At 34.4% G+C, this 18,634-nt stretch overlaps 1 protein-coding gene across 3 annotated transcripts in view; it reads right to left on the reverse strand.

The window, feature by feature from the left end:
• Positions 1 to 18,634, reverse strand: part of Dnc (phosphodiesterase dunce) — a 317,538-nt gene that overhangs the window by 265,672 nt on the left and 33,232 nt on the right. The window contains exon 1 of one of the 3 annotated variants that reach the window (XM_077410122.1): positions 13,246 to 13,754. The exons of the other annotated variants lie outside the window; for them this stretch is intronic. Within the exon in view, the coding sequence (XP_077266248.1) occupies positions 13,246 to 13,475 (230 nt within the window). The 5' untranslated portion in view covers positions 13,476 to 13,754. Of the gene's footprint in view, positions 1 to 13,245; positions 13,755 to 18,634 lie in introns of those variants that run through there. 3 annotated transcript variants of the gene reach the window in all.

Below are 18,634 nucleotides of genomic sequence, written 5' to 3' on the forward strand. Positions count from 1 at the left end.
ATAAGGAAATTGATAAAAACAAAACGAGATTAAATGGGAGACAAAGTCAGAAATGTAGGATGTCTTATGCAGACTCGGGGAAGGATATCTATTAGCCGGACGAATAAAGGGTAAGGTCGAAAGACAGGAGACAGAAAGGGAGAAGAACAAGGGTGTACAACCGCAGTTGCGGCAGGGCTAAAAGCAACAGGCAGCCAATCAATAACCAACCTAAGGTACGATTCTGCTAACTTTCCGATATTCTATAGCTCGTAAAACTATAGCTGATAAAACATAATGATTATTTCATTTTAAAAAAGTTTCTTTTTGGCTGTTTTATCGTTCGAATAACCAAATCGCATCCAGCCAAGTAAACTTGTCCTAAGAAACTTAGATACGATTTATACATTGCTTGCGGGGCTCCTCTATAGGAGTAATACAACGCGAAACAAACGATGCAATGAACTAAATTCATTAAACAAGCCCGAAGGCGAAGAGAGATTCGCACTATTGTTCCTCTTGTAGCTTCTAATCAAATTAAATTCAAAGAATTCCGTTAAAAGATATATTTAAAGATAATTAACAACACTATGTATCTTTACAAATTAGAATAATAAATGACCTAAAAATATACTTCTAATTTATATCACAAAAATCTACGTCACGCGCGTAATTGTAACTTGTAACTCGTGCAAGTTTTACAACCTTATTTGAGATACGCATAAAATCCCCGACAAGCTTCTGTTATTGGGAATAAAAAGAGTTTAGTAGTGGAACAAGATTCTGATAACATTTACTCATCTTATCTTAATGAAAATATCTATCAAGACGTTTTTAAAACGTTTTGCGCAAAGCCTTTTAGAGAAAGTTCGAAGTAAAACCTGCAATTTATCTTGCTTTGCGAAATATCTGTGCGAAATGTTTTCTTTCCTTTTACTTTTTAGAGAAAACGCAGAAATTAAGATTTATATTTATTTGTAATTTATTAGATATTGGAATGCGAAGAATCGTGATAATATTAATTTTATCGGAAAAGCGATACAAAAGTAGAAAAGATTTAAAATTCTTAGAGGGAATCATAAAAAAGTATGTCCTACTCGCTCACTGCCATTTCAGGTAATTAATTTAAATTTATAATACAATATAAATGAGAATTAACGATAAGAAAGTCAAAATAATGATTCTATTAGACTATTACCTGCGCATTAGGTAACTTATAAAGATACTATGAGCTATTTTACGTGCAACCACCCAATATTGAACACATGCAAACTTACCCTATATCATTGACATCATTCGTTGGACTGACATGGCATTTGTATATAACACAGCAAAAGACTTACCTGAAACAAAAATACATTTTTGGTCAGAAATACATACAGCAAAATAATATTAATTCTACTCGTAAGTAAAAATGTAATCACAAGGATAAACTATAATATTATAAATTCGGAAAGAATTGTTTTTCATTTATTATGCTAAATTCGTATCGTCATCGAACTTTCCGACAGTCGGCCGTTCGTTGGATAAAATAAGATATTCAAATCCAACGGAGTTTATCGATCGCCATACAAAAGCTTCAAGCTCCAATGCAAAAGCTCTGTACCGACACAGGGATAAGGAAGAATTCTACAAAAACATGGAACCTCTTGGAAAAGCAAGGAATCCACCCGTTTGTGGAAATCGAAATCAGAGCGCAGCACCACTACATATTTAAAATTATATGGAATTTTGTCGCGTTAACTATTAAAGTTAGCGAAAGAAAAAGTCTTTTTTCATTATAACATTAATGATAAAATTATTTTAGATTATAGATAATATACAAAACATCTCAAAACTAATTAGCACGTTAACACTCTGATTAATTTCTCCAAAATCTTCATCACCGAAATAAGCATCGAATATATATCATTTATTCGAATTGATAAATGCAAATGTAGACTGTTTACACTACATCTGCAGCGTATTTACTTCAAAACTAACAAAATTGTGATTTTCGAAGTGTATATAACGTCGCGTCGATGCATATATTCCTATATATAGAATTATAGAACCTATGCTAACAAGGTTTCCTACATCTTACGTTTCCGATTCAACTGTCGCAACCTCCTGGAACTTTAATTAATACAGTTATACAAAGATTGCGCGTGAAAATTAGTACCGAATCATACTGCTAATTACTCTCTCTCTCTCTCTCTCTCTCTCTCTCTTCAAAAATAATTAACATTTGCCTATAAACCGTTTCTTACCTTCATTACCTGCTCGAGCGACGGCATTTTACTATTTTTTTTAATTTATGTGGTCTAGCTGGGGCACAGCTAGCCATTTACGTTAGTGAAATTTTACTGGTTCATTTAAGATTTAACGTTCCACGCGCGTCTCTTGTTCGCCGCGATGCTTATGAACATTTTACTGTGCTATATACGAAGAAAATATGCCTTGAAACATCATAGATATAAAACATAAATCATCTAGCATAATTCAAAATGGAATTTCTTACTCTTTTTTTTTCTTTTGTAAGGTATTGTATTGCCGAGAATAATAAATTGTACAGCACAAATCCTCCATGTCGTCCCTAATACATAATACTCCTTAATAAATTCTTCGCGTAATATATGCCTAAAGGACTTGTTGCATGAACCATTCTTTTCGTGCTACCAAATAAAGACGGTAAACGATAATTAAATTATTTAATAAAATTGAGATTGTACGACTACTGCTTACGTTAGTATAAACAAAATTTTTTTTGTTTACGGTGTAGCAAGCATGCATGACTTCGAAATGAGGGCGTTGCTAAACTATTCAGAACCGTCGGTCAACAAATGCCGCAAAATGAAAAATCACATTTTCAATGGCACAAGAGAAATTATCGATTATACCCGAGATTTTATTTGAACGTTTCTAAAAAAGCCAAATATACGTCAAACAATGGCGTGTTAATATCGAGAGAGAAATACTCTAAATGAAACAAGCTAATAGTTATCTTAGGCCGCGCGGTATTCATATAATCAGATCTTATTTCAAGACCGTCTTAAGTATAAATATCTTAAGATGCTAATACGGCTCTGTGATTGGTTAATGACATCTTAAGATTGTACTTAAGATGGTCTTAAATATAAGAACCGATTATGAATACCGGCATAGTCTGCCGTTATTTTCATATTTATTATTAATCTTTATTACGAAACTTTCACGATAATATTTAAATTAATATTTAAATTAATATTTCATGAAATTAAATTATAAATACTATATAACTTTGTTCTAAAATTGATGTTGCTCGAAATTATTATATCATATAATAAATAAGTACAGTTATAATTGAGCCTGTAAATAATTTAGAAATGCTGGATAAAGTTATAAAACATTACAGTGTTAAAATCACATGCCTATATGCACACATTTCGACTATTTGTCACTAATTACAAATTTACAATAAAATTATAAATATATATTATAAATATACGATATTGGTACTCTGAAATTAATGCGCCAAAATTAATATAATGAATATGTAGGTTACGATCTTGGTTATGAATTCGATATAAAATGTAAATATACGCCGTACTCGTGATAAAATTACAAAATATTGAAGTTAGCCGTGCGATCCGCCTATTTGTGACTAATTACGAATTCACATCGAATACGCATCAATAATGAGAGACGGCCATGCGTTTTAAAGCCGTTTAAAATACCGCGATATAAATTCCGAAACAAATACCGACGGTTGCGGCGGCGACGACGAGGGCACGATCAATTCTTCCTTCGCCGGCGCCGTTCACGATATATACCTGGGTATATACACACTTACCTGCCGGCAGGTTGATGACTGCCGTATAACAGGTCGATACCAACCCGTAACTTCGTATAACTGCATTGCAGACACACCGACTACTCGGCACGATAAGCTTTGTGAAAGTTTTGCACTCATTACGTCCGCGATTCTTACGATTAAAATCAGAGTCTTGCGCAATCCTCCACTATAATAAAAATCTCACCCCGTACATTTTTCATCGCAAAATAACCCGTCAATGTCATCGTCATAAAATATTCATCGATTATGTCCAATCTGCGATTTTAATGAGCGAGCATCGATCGAAACGTAATCGCATAACGCTATCAGCATTATTTTTTCAAACTCTTATTAATAATTGTATTTCTAAATTCTTATTACATTATAAATTTTATTTTCTTGAACTACTTTCCATGTAAAAAAAATTTAGCGCGCCTTTTAATTTATGGACTTCGTGATTAACTTCATTTATCACAATCTACTAAAGGTGCTTTACGTTATATTTGCTACGTTATATAAACTCGCATATACCATAATAAATGAAATCCTAAGTTCTTTCACGTGACTTAATCAAAAGTGGGATATGCCGGGGTACTCATATACGTTTTCATTAACGAAATTTGTACAAAATTGGATTTCGTGCGTCGATAAAGCGCGCCTTCCTGTGTGGCGAAAGTCGCGCTAATGGGTCGATTTAATAAACGGAACCGAATGAATCTTGCTTATACCATTGACGCGCATATCAAATTTCTATAATAAACGTCAACGTCGTCAGCTTCGGATAGCGCGGTAGACAAATGCCTCGATTTGTCCAATTTACCTGATTTTCCTCATGTTATGCGTATTTCCAACAAACCGAATATGTAATCGATGGTCATCCTATACAGTTTAATCAGCGGCGACCCTATGCTCACGACATATTACGTCAAACCTATGCAAACACTGTACGGCTGTTTCCTCCAATGCAGTTTATATACAATAATCCCTGGCTTCTGCGAGAGATCCATTATTTGTCGTCGCTCGCATATTGGATATTTAAGCTCTGTCTAACCACGATAATCGAATTGATTCACATAATCGCTTAATCATCGAACGCACTTTGAACTAACAGGTTTAAACAACATCCGCGTTACTCAGCGAAGTCATTTTTAGTCCTGTAAGCCAGGGTTTAAAACTAGCACGTATACCATGGGGCCTCTGTGCAACGCATGAGCGCGAGAAAATGACGCGGAGGAGGCCATATTTGAGCGCTGTAATTACGCTTCGCAAACTGCATAGAATAACAAATGAAGTTAAGAACTATCATTTGAGATATGGATCTTTACTGTATTCGACGCGACTGGATTAAGACTGGATAAGCGGAAAGTTTAATTTAATGGATTCCGGAAAATAGAATTTCCGTGCATCACTGTTATTCGTCATTGTTTAAGTACGCGGTTTATCTAGTTTTCCCGGGAATTATAATTGCAAACGTAGTGACGTTTCCAGATCCGTATCGGCTTCTACGTGACACATTCACATACACGCATATTGTAGATTAACAAAGCGAGACATGCTGAACTGTGAAAATATGAAAATATACGATTTTACGATCTCTGACGACCTGTTGATGCACATATTTGCATAACGAGCGCAATGCCTGTTTAGAGCGTGATTCAATCATGTATATCAATCAATTATGCGTACGCTATTATAAGCTCTGCTCCATTAATTAATTTCTAACTGCTTCATATAGGAAAGAAAATATTAATATTCCTCAAACAATCGATAATCTAATATTTGACGAGTAGGAGGATGTAAATTCAAAAACTCATCTTTTTTCAGAGAAAGCTCGTAGAATTTTAAAACGCGCGCATTAAACTTAGTGATATTGAAACTTGAATATAAAATAATAGGTATTTGTAACAATTTATGTAAATAGTTTTTTACTTTAAAATACAAACTCTGTCGGCATCTCTTCTTTTATTATTTCCTTCAAATAATCATATTCAGAAGAGTCAGCTCAAAATACGTCTTTAGCGCATAGTTTACATAATTCGCTTTCTTGATTACAAACGTGATATAAATGTAAATGTCAGAAGCAATAATTTTATTCCACCTCTTCTACCAAAGTGTAAAATTGCATCGTTTGTCCCTCTATATAAAAGAGATATTCTTTCGTGCGCGTATATCGCGCGCGAATCTTTCTCCCTTCGTGATACCGTACTATTATTCATATTTCGATGTTTAATCAAATTTCCACGTACACGTACTACTCTTAATCATCGTGTCGAGGGAGTGACTTTTGAAAATATGCAGTTTTCGCGAATAGAGAAAGGCCGACGATAAATCGACGTTCGTTATCATTGATATCGGCAGAATCGACGAATCCATCCCCACGCGAACAAAGCACTTATAATTCCGCGTCCATTCAGAGCGCGAAACTACATAGGCCGCATATAGGCGTGATAGCCAGATCTACCCGACTCCGACCACTTCCACTTGTACTTTCGGTTTATGCGCATGTGAAAAAGAATACCTACATAGGTAACTACAACGGCGAAAGTATCGACGCGGAAGGTATATATCGACCACGCAGTACGTGACACGCGGACAGAACTTCCGCCGCCACGGAATTTCTGCGGAACACATCAGGGGTTAACACACGCTAAAGTGGTTTCGTGCTTCCGCCGAGATACGGACTAAAAACGGTCGCCGTGTGTGCACGTTGCGGATCGCAAATTCTCGAGCCTGATGCGTTATCGCGCATATAATGAAGTGCAGTCGCCTATCCGTCTTTCGACTACGTCGTCTCATTTCCCGAAATATCGTCCAATAATCGCGCGCGAAATGTCAAGCAAAGTATATAGATGTCAAGCGATAAAAGTGCATGTCAGAAATCGGATTCTTATTTCATCGAATCAGCACCATAACTTCTTCACCTACATTGTAACGCCGTTTATTTTTCATCAGTCTACTCAGATCAACGGGCACTTTATCGAGCTGTCAAAAATACCCAAACTTCAATTCGCTTGACCTAATATGACATAGATGTAATAAAAAAAAAAAAAAAACAATCAAAGGAGATCGTTTTCTTCAAAATTTTATCGCAAAACAAATTTAAATATCGTTAATTTTATAAGAGAAAGAAAAAATATGTGGGTGTCTAATTTACAAAGTGCAAATTCCTTTCTTATCACAGAAAGATAAAATCTAAATATAAGACCATAATTTTCTGAAAAATTTAACAATTTAATGATTTTTAGAGCTTATCATCTTTTTTAGTTTGTCCACGGTAGAAGCTCCGTGCTACTGCGTGAGAAATTGCCTCGGAACTTTCAGGCAGTGAAGATAACGCGGATAAACCATATGATAAGGATCGATCTGTTCATGCTTTTTGCTTCTAGCATGAGCTTAATAGCGTGTTCTGTTATTATATACACGCACAGACACTCGCAATTCAAAGTTCAAGAAGAACCGAGTAGTCCATTTATCGAATACATAGAACAATTAGCACACAGCATACACTACTTAACGGATGTACTAAATCCGGTGCTTGTTTTACGACAGTAAGTACTACGACTAACGAATAGAGATACACGAGAAATACAACGCCAATTTCCCCGCAACTTGCGAGCATCCAAGTTGAAATAAGTAATTATCTCGACAAAAAGTATTATGCACAATCGTTAAGAGAAAAATAGAAGATAAGTAAGATAATATAAAACTTAATGACAACACATCTTTTATAACAACTTCAAAATTAAAGGAAAAAATTATGAAAATAAATAATTATATCGGCAAAAAGTATCATCCCCAATTTATATGCATGCGTAATCCTTAAGAGAAAAATTAATGACATCTTTTTTACGAGAAACTTAAAATTAAAGAAAACGTTGTTGAAGATGGAAAGAATACAAAAGCAGAAAACTAAGTTAAAGTAGACGAAAGTAAGGATATATATAGTACAAGTTACAATGAAAATGAAAAGCATGATACAAAAAAATTCGATGTAATCTGGAACAGTCCAACTGTTGGAGAACAGAAATTACGTTTCATTAAAGACCTAACAAGAAATACAATTAGCGTCAACGACACATTTACTCCAGCTGAACTTTCCGATAATTAATATTGAACACACAAAAGGAATTATCTTTCAGACGAAGGAACTACGAACTCTGTTATCCTCTCATTGTCAAATGCAGACACGTAGATAAAGAACGGAAATCCACGTATTTCAACACAAATATATATGTTCTTCCAAGTTTCGTCGGTCTTATATCTCTTGCGTCTGACTTTCTCTTATCTACGATTATCCTTCTCAAAATGGAGCGTGAGAGTTATTTTCAGAGCCTACGACATTAAAATTGGATATCGTCTGATGACATTAAAAAATAAAGTAATAAAAAATTGCGTAGAGAAAGTAATCCTGCATTTTTTAACACTTTTGAATAAATGATACTGTGAGAGAAACGTGATTATACTTTAAATGTTTACTTTATAGTGTAAGATACATACTATACATTTTGTTTAGCATAGTATGTGTATATTTGCAAAAATTTACTTAAAACTAAACATTCAAGTTACAATACTGCATAAAAAAATCTCGAGATATAATTGAAATATTACTATGATAATTAAATATTTAATAAAGCTATATGCTAACTCTCACACACGTTTGAAGAGGTACGACCGATCGATGAACGACGGTCGCGGAAAGTAGTTCATGACGCATGAATATCGAAATATGTGTCGTCTTGAATTCCTCCGAAAATTCTTGATTATTTTCCAAACGTGCGATAAACGTGAAATTTCAATCGAATGTTAAACTTAAATAAATTTTGCAAATTACCGCATTCAATAATTCATTTTCTCTTAGATATTTTATAAAAGATGCGCAAGCGCCATCAATTACAAGTTAAATATTCATCTTTTAAGAATACGTAATTTCTTAAGTTAAAATATGTTGTATCATTACATAAATTGAAAAAATTGAAAAAAGCATGTGTAAAGCACACTAATTACTTATACATCATAAATTTTAATACACGTTCAACCAAAAAATATTAAATACTCGTCTCTCCTCTCTCTTTCTCTTTTAATAACAACTTTTTATTTCTCATTCTCATTATTTTACTCATAAATTTTGACACATTCTATATAAGTATTCCCAGTAATCATCTAACGTTAACGCATCTGAATAATTACGTGGTTGAAGCGAAGGTGCAATACAGCCTTGTGCCACGATAATTAAAACACTACCCTTGAGTACGCGAGGTATTCCATAAACGTGACATGTTCAAAATTGTGTATAACAAACTTTTTACACAGTTTTTTCATGTCTCCAAGGAAATAAAATTTCAATTCAAAGCGGGGTATATGCAGAGGTTGTGTTATTTTGCTGCGTTGGCATACCTGAAAATAAATGTAGTGTATTTGTTCATCATCGATGTTCTCATTTCTTTTCTTTCGCAAAAATGTCTACTCTATGCTTTGATACTTTCGCTGGAGAACTGTTTTGCAAAAAAAAGCGCTTTTCTAGATGTACGCAAGGTGTATTCGAAAAAAATATCATATTTTCTCTAGGCTACGGAAACTGCAGTCTCAAAGAAGGACGGTTGTTTCTACGAACCGGCGATACTTTTCTTATCTTAAGCTGCTGAAAAATAAAACGCGATGAATTACTAAGAATGTTTTAATGAGAAACGTATCAAAAAGCTAATAAAATTTTATTTTTCAACTAAAATTCCAATTAAAGTTTATCCTAATCAAAATCTGATATGATATATAATCACCAAAATTGTAATAGAAATAAAAATATTGTAATACACGACTTATCTATCATTTTGAATGAAGGTAAAATGTAAATATAAATAAAATATAAATAGCAAAGAAAAGCGCGATATCTGGAGTATCTGTATATTTTTCTACGTAGTAAAAGCATAGCTGATGTACCCACACACTTAAATGCAAATAACAAGATTATTCCACGCGAACTAATTCCAGTGCCATAACAAAGATAGCTGGAGAAAGAAAATAGAGGATGAAAATCTCGTTTTGATTACAACTCTTCTCGCGATGAGACAGATAATAATGCCGCATAAAGACTCAACGCAAAGACCATTTTCAAACTCATCTTGTTTTGAAATATCGTTATTATGATGACAAATAATCTTCAGCATTACCTTTAAAAACAGAAATAAAATTCTTGCAGTTTATTCTATACACTTGGAAATCTATCTAATTCACATGGAATATCAGATTGCATTGTTAATAACCCGTTATCCCTTTGCCAAAATATGACATAGGATATTTGTTGCGTTAGCTCTGCTTTAAAAAGCAGTTTATAAGGTGAAATTATATCCTCTTCAATAAAGTTACAAAAGAAAGGTTCTTATAGTAATCCTTGTGCTTATGCTGTTTTTAGCGATGTAAACAAGTTCGCCACATTAGTTCGCAATACATGCAGTGAAATATAATATAGTAAAAAGTGAGCATACACGCAAAATACACGAGACACACGAGACAAGTATTTTTAGGAGAAAATGTCGACGATCTATGTTTGGCGTGAAATTTTAACCGTCGGACATGCGGGTATGTATATGTATGTACAAGAGCGTCATTTGTTCGTTAGGCACCCAAGGGAAAAACATGCTATGTTATGTAGTTACATTTGTTCCCGCTCTTCTACCCTTGCTGTTTGCCCCATGCTGTTTGCAAGATGGAAACAAGAAAGAGGCAGATACAGAACGTTTGCCTGCTCTATACTAGTATCTTAATTGCTGTCATGTTTCGACAGCAATTATCTCTCCTTATTCCTTTCTCAAGTAAACAATTGTTCTTTGCTATCGTGGAAATTCTACTTTCTAAAGATACAAACTCAGCACTCTTTATTCATTACCAAAGCGCCAAGTCACATCGCCATTAATAATTCATAAATGGTTACTAATTGTGAAGAGGAAGATGATGCGAGGGATCGACAAGACGCCGGCGCATCGAAGCACAAAATTATAAAGCGCTGCAAAACGCATCGAAATTAGCATTTTAAATAACTACGCTGAAACTGTTTACTTTTCCGCGAAATGTATCATATCATGAGATAAAAATACAGCCATAATCACATGAAATAATGAGATACAAGTAATCGCACTCGCAATTAAGACGAAGAAAAAAAACGTCTTTCCTTTTGAGCTTTCACACTTGAATACTTAATCCCTTTATGAGATATGTGTTACACATCTCTATTTAAGTAGAGTGCATCTATGCCGCGCATTACGCAACGGCCTAACGTAACATAAGTAGTGTAGGCAAAAGCTTGCGCAAACAAGCAGCTTTATGGTCGGTATTAGCCCCAACCGGTGCATCACGTTTATAGCGTTAAATGTAGCTGGTTTTCAGCTCACGGCACGGTAACGTTATACGTGATCCTTATATCAAACAATGGAGGCTCTGTGTTAAAAATATGAAAAATGGTGTTCTTTTTTTTACGCCGACGTTAACTTTTTTCGCTTTTTTCTCATTTCGCCCGGCGGCAAAAAATCGCTGTAAAAGCAATTACCAGCCTGCTTTCTTCCTGGTACACGTTGTTCGCAACACAATAGAAATAAGGATTCTGGCAAAGATGCAACTTTACTCTAGGAATTAAAATGACGTCGTTAAATCCTTCATGCTCGCACTCGACTGAATGAAAAAACTACAAGTCAAAACGGTGAATACAGAATACGAGATCAGAGAAAATATAAAGACATATAGATGTAAATAAAGGGATGAAATGGAAAGATTCAAGGAGCACATCTCATTCACGTCATTTCCATCAGAACGAATGTATTCCTTTAATCTTAAGATGACGGTAAGAGTTGTGATTAGTTGTCAGACCCTAACGACTCATCGGTTCATCGGCAAATAATTAATCTCAATATGTCACTCCGCCCGAATTGGACGAGAAGAAAGAGGACAATACGCACGAGGATAGGAGACACTTTTTGCTTACGATGAAGCATGATGATATCGATATTGAAACAAAACGGAAGTCATATCAGATGCGCACACTCACACATACATACGCTTCTTCTTATATTTACCGGTAGCATAATAAACCAAGAAACTCGTTTCATATTTATCATCACAAAAACATCTCTTGAGGCGTTACGTATATATGTAAAATGCCTTTGTTTGCTACAATACTGTAAACGTTTTGCAACAAGTGTTACCGTGCGCATTAAAACGTAAATTTATCATGTAATTCTTTTATCAATAAGTCATATTACATTTTCACTATTAGTACACGGAGAGAATTTTTTGTTATATTTTAAAGATAATAAATAGATATTAATATTTTTTATTATGATAGATATTAATCAAAATAGCTCGCACATAAAATTCTTGGTTGTTCATGTTGTCCCACAACTACCATGATTTCATGGTAAATTTTAAGAAAAAATTCTCTCCGTGTAGTTAAGTTTAAAATTCCAAGTTTTAATATGCTATAAATTTATACTTATAACATATTGAAATTATTTTAAATTCCATACTTTAAATTCAAATTTATCTGCTGTATTATATACTTTTTTGTATTTTAGATTTGTAGATATTTAATCTGAATCGAATATATATCTATAATATACATATATATACATATATTTGGATTAGACCGGAAAGCATTACGTCTCATTGTGTTAATAGAGCAATCACTTCTCAGCACAAATTCATATGTATTCATATACCATACGTACTACATATGTATATTCATATGTACGTAAAGCTGATAGAATTACCTATCTAATAATAATAGAATCTCTCTCTCTCTCCCCCTCTCTCTTTCTAGAAACATAAACTAAAAAATCTCTTCAATTTAAGATTACATCCGAAAAATTTCCGAATTGCGTTAGCTGGAAAAAACTAGCAAACTACTATATATCCTTGTCAACAACCAACAAATGTCGAATATTGGAAAGATAAGAAAATGAGCTACTTTGATCTATATCTATAAGTTTTAAGACCAGTGATTCTCAATACGGAGAATTTAACATTCATGTCAAACGTGACCCCGTGACAAATTTATTTGCTCCATTTTATTTGCAATCTTCGAGAGGACAAGCACAGTAGTAAAAAAACCTTTCTCGTTCATTATATCCCCCAAGCAAGTTTTATCTTTTATAGAATATTTAACCGAGTTCACCAGGGAACTATACAATTGGGGATGTTAAACAGCCGCGAGCAAAGATAACGCCCAATTAAATTTTCGAGCAAATCGTATTGATCCAGCGCCGCGATATTCGAGTATGAGAGAAAACGCTGGCCTAGCCGGGCACAGGCTACGATCAACGTGATGCTACAAATGCTTCGAAGCATTTGTTGATTGGTTAATTCGTAAAATTCTTTCTTCTGATTAGTCGATCAAATGCTTCGATGCATTTGTAGCGTCACGTTGACCGTAGCCATAGGCGCACAAGGAGGAGGTCAAAAATCGAAACGACGCGAAATCGATCACTTACCTTCGGCAATGTGTGGGCGCGACGGGCCAGCTCCTTCTCGTTCTCAGGATTATAGCGGGCGGTCTCGCGTGACCGACCACCGGCGCCGAGGTGCGTCCCTGATTTCTTTTTCCCCAGAGATGACCGCCGACGGGCACGTTACCATATCCCGGTATTCCGGGATGCGGCCCGCTCTCGCTGCAAGCGCGTCGCGAGAACATTTCGCGCTTCCTTTCGTCGCACTTCATCATCCTCGCATGGATCCTCACGCCCGCTCGATCGCAGATCGAGCTCTCTACGCCGCAACGAAACTCGCCGCTCGTGAAACCTCGCGATAATAAAAAAAAAAGCCGAGATATTGGCTCTTCTCTACGTAATATGCGAGGTTTAACGAGCTCTTTTTATAACCGCACTAACCATCAAAAGTCTCTCTTCTGCCTCGCATTTAATTGCGCGAATGCATATAACACCATCGTCTCCTCCATCCCGACATGCACTGACAAATCATCATTACTGTGTATCACACAAAATCAGTCAACAACGGTAATGATATGATAAAAGTAATTGTCATTCGCTGCTTAATATAAAATATCTAATTCACCATTTTTCCTAGTATTTACATCGTAAAACAGTTTTAAAATCTTGTAGCACTGCCGAGTTTTCTATCCTATTTTTTTTATATCCTTAAGCTTTTCGACGAGTCCAGAGCAATGATGGATTCGCTTTGAATATGCGGCTACGAAGCGGCAAAGCGTACATTGACGTAGGTCCCCATATTAAATATCCGTAGGGTATTTGTCGTTTGCTTCGAGAAATTCACGGTCAGTTGGTCGTACAAAGTTCAAAACCGAAAGTATCGATATGTCTGAGAGAAAATCGCTGATTCGTGTCACAGTCTCAAATTGAACTTTGATCATTAATAGTCACTTTAAAGTACGATAAGTATCTGTTTAAACTTTTAAACGATCATAAATTATCACGAGGCAGCACTTGAAAGCTACGCTTCGAGATTATTAATCATATATCACTTTCTCGCCACTGAAATAATGTCGTTTACGTGAATGTTATACATCCGCTTTCTATCGTGCCTAACGTTTGTAACGATCAACAATAGCATCACTTAATATTTGCATATAGTTAGCATAATTGCCATCGTGCGTTCCTACAGCGATGTTCTTGTCCTGGATACTCATAATTCCCATCTAAAATTTAACAATCGGGATTCCTGTGAATGTCACGCGACATTTCTAACAGGAACAAAACCAGATACACCGATTACATTACAACGATTGTCGCATTGTGGGACCCACGTTCTTATAAACTTCAAAAATAATTATTTGAGATAGTTCTCAATAATTCAACATAACAAATCTAAAGATGTTAAGTTTATAAACAAATATATTGGACGTCCCCCCAATAAATACCTAATGATATAAAAATATATATTACACATTTTAAATATGAATTTCTACAGTAAGCTCATCTTATATTTTTTTACTTTTACCATATATCCACCTAGAGAAAACCAACATCTTCTGTAGGAAAATATGATTAATGTTAATGTATTCCCATGAGAGCTAACACGATAACGCGATACTTCGCTACTAGAAAGCGCCAAGTGGAGTAACGCACGATGCACGTATAGAGTAATACAGTTTCTAACATCGCGAAGCTTTTTGTAGGAGCGTTTTACGCTTTAGATATGTGGCACGGACGAAGACTAAAAAAGCTCCAGTACACTTGCTCAGCGCAGTAATGGCGCCAGGCAAGATGAGACACTATAGAGGGTACGATAGGGACATGAGATTCTTCTACCCGTTCCCCAGCGACGTTATATCGCGAGCTCAGAAAGAGCTATCAATATAGACGCGCACAACTTGATATCACGCTTGCCTCAATGTTCACATGGCACACATTCTATAGACACATGGTATTAGTACATATCCACATCTTTACCTAGTGATACATTTAGCATGTAATGCGGCGCTGTCTAACGGTTTTATTTGCATTCAATATTCAAGAGGCGAGTTACACTCGTATTTAGTGAGCTAGAAAGAAAATTTCAATAAAATAAAAATCTATATTTTTTTCACATAATATTTAATTCTCCGATCGTATAATTAAACTAATTTCTGCGGAAAACTTAGAATAAAAAAATTACTGACATACACTTCGATATCAAACTAAAGTATATATCATTTTATAATTAAAACAGTGAAAATTCTCAGAAAAAACTCTTACGCGCAGAATAAAATAGAATGGTATTATCATTTAAACCACTTCCATCGTACCCCGTCTTGTTCAAACAATTCTTTTTCCAAGATTAATAATGACTCCGATGGTCCCTTGATCCTGATATTTAAACGCGCGATGAAACGTGACAAAAACAAAGTAAAGATAACTGAGGAACAGTTTCTCCTTATGAGACATTTTCGTGGCGGACTTTCTTAAGATCGCGCGCAAATCTTGTATAAACTATACTACAGCGCAAAAAAGATCTCGAGACAGTCGTAAAAGACTGGAAAAGAAAATATCTTCCAGCTCATAAACCTACTTGGCTTTATGCGAACTACCGGTGGATAGGAAATTATGTCGCGACCAACTTTTATTCCGAACGATTCGCGGCTCGTCACGCATCAGAACGAAGCCGTAATTCCGATTCGGGACGAGCCACGATATCGCTAACTCGAAGTCGATAAACAAAGCTCGCTACACAACAAGATTATCGTAATACCCTTCTGTCACGACAATCAGCAGGCGACATTATATCAAGTAGACAAAGCAGAGAATATAACAAAGTATATGTAGCAAAGTCAGAGAATTGTATTATAATTGTTGCAAATATACAATATATATATATATATATATATATATATATATATATATCCCAGAAACATTGCCCTACATTTGTTATTACGCCAAATAATTTTCGCTAAACCGAAACTCAAAGTATTGTTTGATACATATGTATTAATTTTCATGGAGTTCTATACTTTTAAAGTATAATAGCTTAATTCTTATGCATGAGAAACTTAATTGTAGTATATATAGTGTACATTAAGAAGCGCTACTTTATTAAAATTAGAAGCAGTGTTATTAATTTCTACGAAACTATACTATTTCCGAAGAATTTAATTCTTATGCATGAAAAGCTTATTTATGTTCGGACATATAATACATATTAAAAACACAATTATTAAAATTAACCTTAATACTTTTTTATTCAAATAATCTTTCAATAAATGCTCAAAAATTCATTGCTAAATTCGTGGCGTTATATACTGTGATTAAATTTTTAAATATAACGCTGGGTATGTTATATAAAAAATAAATGAAAAAATAAATAAAAAGAACCATTTTTTCCATGTTACCCTTTTACCCTTGTTGTGAAATGTTTTCCATTTTACCTTTAATACTCTTGTATTCAAATATAATTTTTTTAAAAATCACGTGTGTGCGTTGTGTACATATCGTAGAGAATTAAAATATATTAGAAACCAATTTCATCTACTGCTAGTTAGTAACATATATCACGTTAGACATATCATCGTAAACATAAGTTAACCCGTAAAGTATAAGTTTAATTTAAAGACTTTGCAAATGCTTTACGAGTTAAACTAATAGTCAACACTAAATGATCTACGTAAAGAAAAAAATTTCTTATATGAAAATATAAAGTTAACCGGCGCCAAAATATAATTAAAATGTGATAAAACATGCCATGAATTTAAAATAATTTAAGTACCCCCAGCCTTATAAGAAAGAAAACTTTTTACGCGCGCACGCGAAAAGATTAACATCAATAAATCCCGAGATAATGAAAACACGATAAAACGCACAATTGTTCATAATAATTTCCGGACCACTTTTTCCTTTTTTTTTAATAATTGTCTTTAAAATTCTCGAGCAATCTTGTTCGCGCGGTATTATACACGCAAAGATGGAGGTAATTAGTACTCGTCTGACTCGCTCCCTTTTTCCCTCAAACCCCAACAAGATTCATTCAAACACATCCGCGCGTGCAGAAATGCTCGCTGGACTTTAATTAAGGTAATAATTTATTGCGAGGAAAAAACAAAGTTAATGATAAAACTACAGTGAAACATCAGCGAGTGGTGCATTTTAGACCGACTTAACTCGGGTTTCGATATTATAAATTAAGTGAAATGCAGGAGATTGGACGAAGGATGGAACAAAAGCTTGTCGTCCAAACGTAATGCTTTTGGAAAATTGTTAATTACCTCGCATAAGATGTAACTGTATTATTGAATATTTAAATAGCAACAAGTAGCAGCGACACAGATAACGACGCGACGCTTCGACAAATTCTAATTTTGTAACCAATAAATTTGCGTCGTTTGAGAAGACAGTACATAATTCAGAATATGAATATTGTATTATCTCATTATGCAACAAAGTGGAGATGACAGTTAAAAAAAAACGTGAAAATAGAGGAAAGGAAGATAATGATTATAAAGATTTTGTAACTTTATTATGGCCGTCTACGTTGTTACATTTTTATCATGGAAAAATAAAACATATGAATCTACTTTCAATACAGTCGACATCATATTTCTACAATTTCACAAAGTAAAGTATAAATTAATAAGAATATATATTTCTATGAAATCGGTATACCTTCATGTGCAAATTTGAAATATCTTTTTCCAACTAAATATATCCAAGTATGAATATTACATTATTATATGTATTAATAATTGTGAATACTTACCTATCTTTAAAATAATTTTTCCATACATTAATATAATTCTTGTTCTAAATTCCTGCAGTATTTATAATGACTTTTTCAGATATACAATATTAAATCTCACATCTCTGAGAACGGAAAAATTAATCACGAATTGTAATCCATTTTTATTCATCCACTAATCGTCACGTGTTACAAGAAAAGCCAACCAATCCCAAACAATTTCGCCCATCGATTTATTTTCTTCCAACTCTAATTTAAGGATCGCTACGTCGTGGCAATGACCTACGCAAGTTTATTAGAAGATTGACGTGAAGGGATGCGAGCCCCTTCACTCTTCAAACATTTATTATCCCACACGAAATACGACATGCGCTAATACTACTAGAAGAAATAGAAAATACGAAGGAATCCGTGTGATAGGGTTGCCGTATAAATTTATGTTTGCGATATATCTTGCAGTTCCGTCGATTTCAGAGCTCTATACAACCTTCGGATTTTTTTATCGTTTATGCTGTCATCCTCAATGTGTCATATTGTATAAAACATACAATTTTCCTATTGACGCACAGATGTCACTAAGCACAATAAAATATTAAAACCTAGAATGCAAACGAAAACGCGGATTACGTCTATTGCAATATATTCGAATCTGAGAAAAACGCGTCATTTTCTTGAACGCGCGAGAGTTGTAATAACGTT

This window comes from Temnothorax americanus, unplaced genomic scaffold (assembly GCF_048541705.1).
Source record: "Temnothorax americanus isolate GAGA-0224 unplaced genomic scaffold, ASM4854170v1 Scaffold28, whole genome shotgun sequence".
Taxonomy (NCBI): Eukaryota; Metazoa; Arthropoda; class Insecta; order Hymenoptera; family Formicidae; genus Temnothorax; species Temnothorax americanus.